Consider the following 6,586-nt stretch of genomic DNA (forward strand, 5'->3'; position numbering starts at 1 on the left):
AGGGGGCAAGGCCCCAGTTAGTCCGGACTTCGGTCCGATGCAGGGGACAAGGTCCCAGTCAGTTTCCGGACCTCGGTCCGATGCAGTGGGCAAGGTCCAGTATGTGCTTTATATGTTATTGTATGGTATGTGGTAGTTTGGGGGAGCTCACTAAGTTTCGTGCTTACGGTTTTAGTTTTTGGTTTCAGGTACTCGGTTTTCAAAGGAGGAGCTCGGAGAGGTTTCAGTGCACACACCATAGTCAGTTAGCCTGGGAATGTTTACTTTGATAATAAGTTTATGTTTTGGATTAATACTCGGAAATTATGTTATGACTTATGATGCAGTTTTTATAAATATGGTTTTAGTAATGTTTTTAAAATAAATTTTTAGTCGTGATTTTTGGGTCGTTACAATTTGTATGATATTTATGAATAGCATGTTAATAAACACGTCATGTAGGGGTGTTTTTCTTTCTCAATTGGAGAATAAGGCTGTAATATGTTTTTGAAGTCTGTAAATATGCTTGCTCAAGGCTTGTTTTCATTTTAGTATAAATGTCATTCAGTTCGGATTTTGAATGTAAAAAACAATAAACGGGTGTAAAATAGCGATTTTGATAGAATATTCAAAATCATTTTGCAAGAATAGTTTATTCTGTAAGAATTTTTATTGCTATATTCTGATAGAATTATAGTTAATTGTTTATATGTTCAATGTGTAGTTGTTGCAAGTGTATCACTACAAAATATTTTGCAATAAATTTTTAATAGCAATGGCTTGAAGAATGGCTTGAAGACCTAATGGGAAAGGCTTGAAGAATGAATTAAAGAATGATCACACTCATACAATCTAATTAAGAATGTTGTTATTTTTTAGGAATTACACTTGTTATTTTTTCAGAATCTTGTTATTATTCAATGAATCACAATCATACAATGTAATTATTTGGTATATTATTAATTCAACAATCGATTTTGTGTATTCTTTCAGAATGTATTTAGTAGTTTATGATTGTCTTTCTGTCATTCTGACAGAATAAAATCGAAAATATATTTACTAGTTCATGGTTGACATTCTATCATTCTGACAGAATAAAATTGACAAAAATATTTACTAGTTTATGGTTGACATTCTATCATTCTGACAGAATAAAGTCGGATTTTTAAATTTGAATTAATTTAAAATATTATAATAGAATAACATGTACCATATAATCACACTAATTGTGCATTCTGACACACAATAATTTCTAGAAACAATATAACCTAACCCTATATATATATATATATATATATATATATATATATATATATATATATATATATATATATATATATATATATATATATATATATATATATGACATTGGAGTTCATATGGAAAGTTTCACATGATGTGGATCGAATAAGCTCTTGTTTACTTATCTTGGTCTTTCAGTTGGATCTATTTTGGCTAGGGTTCAAGGATGAAAATTGTTAATTAAAGATTTGAGAAAAAAATATTTAAATAGAATGTGAAGATGTTATCAGTTGGGGGAAGCTCTATGTTGCTTACCTTAGTTTTTTTATTTTACCAATGTCAGTCAAAGTTAAACAGTACTTGGATTCTTTCAAATTTCGTTTTTTGGGAGTTGGTAAGATTAAAAGGTATATGCAATGAATTAAATTGGTATTGGTCGTAGTTGGTAAAGATAAAATATAAATTGGAATTGGATGTTAGAGGCATTTAACCATGTCTTACTTCAAAAGTGGAGATGACGGCTTGTAAATGAACAAAATGCACTTTAGGCTATGGTCAACAAGTCAATTCATGGTGATAAATGGAGGTGCAAATGGTGTCACTTATTTTAGGAAGCACGAGGGAAATTCAATTGAAATGTATGTTGAATCTTTTGAATAATTATCATCCTGATGAAACTATAGATAAATGGATAATAGGATTTTGACAACTCACAATAGATGCTACTAGAAGGTTTGGTTATGAATTCGTTTGGAAGATGCTAATGATGCTAAAAGATGGAATCACTTTGTTCCAATAAAAGTTAAGATACTTGTGTGGGGTTTTCCTGAATCATTTTCCAACTAGACTGAATCTAATTGATAGAGGTGTGTATCATCGATTTTATGTCCGAGTTGCTCCACATTCAAAATAAAGCATCTATTTCAAGAATGTGAAGTGACGACTAGGAGTCTGAGTGCGATTGTTTGTTCATATGATGTCTCCCTTCATAAAAATTTAAAATATCATATATACCCTTCTTAAATATCAAAATATCGTATATGTCCTTTTAAACTAAGCAATCAATACAAAAATTCCGTGAAGATGGTTGAAGATGAAACGTTTAGTTTGTCAAGAGAGTGATATTCCAACAATTTAGAAACAAACGTTCTATTATTATAGACGTGAGGATAATATGATTAAAATTTTTAATTATTAATACTAGGATATAAAAAATGATTATAAACAATTAAAAAGATTATAAAAAAAGATGTACACAAATATGGTATTTTGAATGTTTATAAATGATAAGATACAACAAATTAAGTTGAATAAATATAATATTTTAATATTTAAGAAAAAATATAAAATTATTCTTTATTTAGTCGACAGCCGTGACTCTATCATTAATTTATCTTTGGAGAGTGGAGATGTGATCAGTGAAGATGTGATTGAATCTTTTTGTAGGGTTTTGACAAAGCCAACACTTTCCTAATAAGGATGCTAATAATAACCAGTTGTAATTAAAAAATAAAACAGACAAACTTGTGATTCTATTTTATTTATTTATTAATTATAAAGTTATATTTCCCAAATTACATGACTATAATATTCCATCAACTCGCCGAACATAAATTATAAATTACTGATTAAACGAATAAAAAATAAAAGTGTCCCCCTCAATTATTATTAGCATCATTTGTATGTTTTAAATTGAACATTATTGTGTTTAGTCGATCAAAAGGTGGATGAACACGATGTAAAAACTAAAACAGATTACACGAACATATACTAGAAACACAAACTTACCAAAATACTTTACAAATTACAACCATGGTATTAAATCACACAAATACTTGTTTTCATGCTAAATCATATCCAGCCTTGGAAATGAAGAGCAAAAAAACAATACATAATTAAGTCTAAAAAAAAAAAGAAAAAAAAAAACATGAATAAAGAAAGCATTTGAAAGCAAAACACGAAAAACATCCGTTCTTTATGAAACAACTTTCTCATAAGTCATATATGAAGAACGACATGCTACAAGCTACAAAGTACTTGGATTCGTTCAAGTTACATGTGAAATGTCACATCTACCCTTCAATCTTCATTGCTACCCTCCCCACCATGTCTGAATTCATTACAACAAAAAAAAAAAAAAAAAACATCACTTTCAAAAACTTTTACCTATAAACCGGTTTATGCCATGTGTTTATAATGATGACGTGGCATTGTATAAAAAAAACGTAACGTACTTTGGCCAAATTTCTATTCTTTGTAGTGAACTTTGTTTTGCCTCACGAAAAGCAAACATACTTTCAAAAACTACGTTCCATTTTATACACAAAATATTTGGATAATGACACGTCAGCAGAATTAAAATTGGCCAAAGTATGTTACCTTTGTTTGCAATTTTCCGAAAATAAAAATAATAAAATGAAGAAAGAATGATTTAAAGAAGTCAAACCGCCAAGAAGTGGTCAAATTTCGAGCCTTTCTATCCAACTGAAGATTCTCCAAGGCAATGGAGGCCCGATTAATATCCTCTGATGTGTCATCATTTTCATATCTCCAATTGTAATCATCTTTCTTGTAGCTAGAGTTCGAAGACCCTCCACCTCTTCGATCTGAACAACAATCACAAGGGTATTTCAGTCATTTTAACAAAAAGTAAAAATGTTATGAGAATCGAATTCCATCTTACCAGATGCCTGGGAACCAGAACCTTGTCTAGAATCCAAAAAAAAAAAAAAACATCTGTTAGTAAAGAATAATAATAAGATAGAATAAGATGATAAAGGTAAATGTAAAGAAGTTAAAAATCAATCACCTTCCAAGAGGAGCTAATCCCCCAATAACAGATGATGAAGAAGGTCTGCGGTTTCTGGAATCGGAATCCTGCTCCGGAATCATGGATCTCCTTCCGCTACCTCTTCCTTGAGATTGATTCTGCAACCAAGTAAGTATAATAATAAGATATTGTTTCTTTTTGACTTAATGAACTTAATGGGGTAAGTTATTTAATATTTATATATGATTGTTTCTTTAGACTTTAGAGGAAAGAGTATGAAACCTCAAATTTCAAGAACCCTTCAAGTACATCCAACAGCAATGGACCACTATCTCCATTCCTGTTTATGTCATATCCATTTTTGTTGCTGAAATCTCGTAACTCGGTTTTCCATGCGTCTTTTTGCTGAAAAAAGAAAGAAAATGTGATTGAACAAAACTACAGAGATTCATGAATATGGAAGAAATAAAGATTTTGTTGAAACTAAATGGTTACCAAATTACACTCTGGTAAATAAACTTTTAGTGTGTGGCCAAGTTGTGCCCAATCCAAGTATTCACATATTAATGCAGTTAGAAGCCGACCTGAAATCATATTAAAAGTTTAAAAACAAACATCAAGCTTTAACGAGTTAAATGCCAAACAAAATATCTAAAATACACATCAAGAATGGTAACCGAAGGGCAAAAAGGTAAGTTTGATATTGCAACTTTGCCAATAAGGGAATTGTTTGATCGATTTTACGACATCTGGTAAAGGAAAGTATTGTTTAAGTATCAATAAGTGGATCTTGATACTTAAACAATTATATCCATGAGAATGATAGAAAGTTAAATGCTGTTTTTTTTACTTGGTTGTTCCTTTTATACTCAATAATGCAGCAAGAAAAGAACAAATTAATAGAGAGTTAGGGAAATGAGGTTTTCCCCATTAGTTCCTAACTTTCTACAAATTTGGCCTCATTAATTTTTCCTCTCATTCCCTCAAGTGTGATATTATTTTCTGAAATAGCTTTTATACATCATTTATGCGGACAACATTTTATCTAAACAGCACTTAGTGGAAAAGAAAAGAAAAAGGCAGGACCTTAGAAACCCTAATAACTAAGAAACATGAGAACATAACTCTGATGATGGAAGTTTAGAAGATACCTGAAGGGGAAGCATGTAGTTGTTTTGCACGATCATTGCAGCTACCCAACAGTGCAGGAGGTAGGCCCTCATCTTGTTCAATTGCCTTATCCTCTTCCTCTATTGCCTCAAATACACTTGCTCTCAGCTCAGCCTTTCACCAATGCAAAATGTATCAGGCATACCATTATTGAATTGATCAAAAAAAGAAAATATCTTTGTAGTTTGAATAGATTCCTACTCGAGAAATTAGGTTAGATACTTTTACAGATCCTCTCTAAACACATTGTAAATCAAACATAGTTTTCATCCAATAAACAAAAGAGAATCATTTCGCTAAAGAAATCCTCCATTTAAAGCTCAAAACTCTCGACCGAAACTAATGGGAAAGTAGTTGACATTGAACCTGAATACTTGCAGTTTTCTATATAACTATTCAATAAATGTTAAAGTTTGAAAGATAATGAACAGCAATATCCGTGTCCAACGGACAATATTAGTCTTAATAGCTTGAAAATTTGAGCTACTTCACAACGAAAGATCCCAACACTAGCAAACTAAAGAAAACAAAAGTAAGATCACAAGCTTGATTATCACCTAAGACACTCATGAACACAGCAGAAAACATTGACATTTTGGTCGATCACCTCAGAATCTAACATATACACGATATAAAATACATAAAACCCACCCGATCCAACAACCCTATGCGCCCCATTATAAGCGCAACAACATTTTGAACCAATTCGTCAAATACCAATATAATTGCAACTCTGTAAAGAAATTTAACCGAAATCCAAACGAATTGAAGAATAGAAACAATTTAAAGGGAGATGTGTTTTACTCGGATCTTAGCGAGAACCCCTTTCTTTTCTAGGGTTCGAGTGACAAGGGTCTTCAGGTCCATCATTTCTCTAGTATAATCATCCATCTTACAGAGGTTGTCGTGTCGCTGTTCGTCTTCTCCAGTCCTCGGAAGGAAACTTGATTTTGGGGTTGTTTTGAATTCTTTTTCGACTGTTTTTGTGGTAATTCGGGTATGCAACTGCAAGACGTGAACCGATTGTTCGAAGTTGAAACGGGTTCTCAATTTCGGGGGATATGGAGTCGATGTTTGCAAAAAGCCAAAAACAACAATTATTTAAATTGCTATTTTAGATTTTAATAAATTCTCTATAATAAATGATTTTTTTTTTTTTTTTTTACTTTTTTTTTTTTCATGTAGTTTTTATTTTATTAAAATCCATATAATATTTTAATTTAATAATTACAATAAATATAGTAATTAATGGATATTAATTTCATTAATAGGCTTACCTTTTAATTTTAAATGTCCAAGTTTATTAATTTCTTTTTTTTATTTAAATTATTTGTTTAAATTTAAAAGATAAAAACATTTCAATTATAATAAATTATTATTTTTTTATTTTTCTTATAAATTCAAAATTCTCCAATAGTTTAACCT

General features: G+C 30.6%; 1 protein-coding gene across 1 annotated transcript; it reads right to left on the bottom strand.

The window, feature by feature from the left end:
- Nucleotides 1-3,139: 3,139 nt before the first annotated feature.
- LOC145032840 (protein TONNEAU 1a-like) lies at nucleotides 3,140-6,230 on the bottom strand. Its single transcript, XM_078981792.1, has 8 exons — nucleotides 5,966-6,230; nucleotides 5,143-5,275; nucleotides 4,487-4,575; nucleotides 4,274-4,396; nucleotides 4,031-4,149; nucleotides 3,905-3,930; nucleotides 3,668-3,827; nucleotides 3,140-3,331 (listed from the first exon to the last, which is right to left on the bottom strand). The coding sequence occupies exons 1-8, from the start codon at nucleotides 6,050-6,052 to the stop codon at nucleotides 3,301-3,303; spliced, it is 768 nt and encodes a 255-aa protein (XP_078837918.1). The 5' UTR covers nucleotides 6,053-6,230; the 3' UTR covers nucleotides 3,140-3,300.
- Nucleotides 6,231-6,586: the final 356 nt, after the last annotated feature.

Source organism: Lactuca saligna, chromosome 2 (genome assembly GCF_052625555.1).
Source record: "Lactuca saligna cultivar CGN05327 chromosome 2, ASM5262555v1, whole genome shotgun sequence".
NCBI lineage: Eukaryota > Viridiplantae > Streptophyta > Magnoliopsida > Asterales > Asteraceae > Lactuca > Lactuca saligna.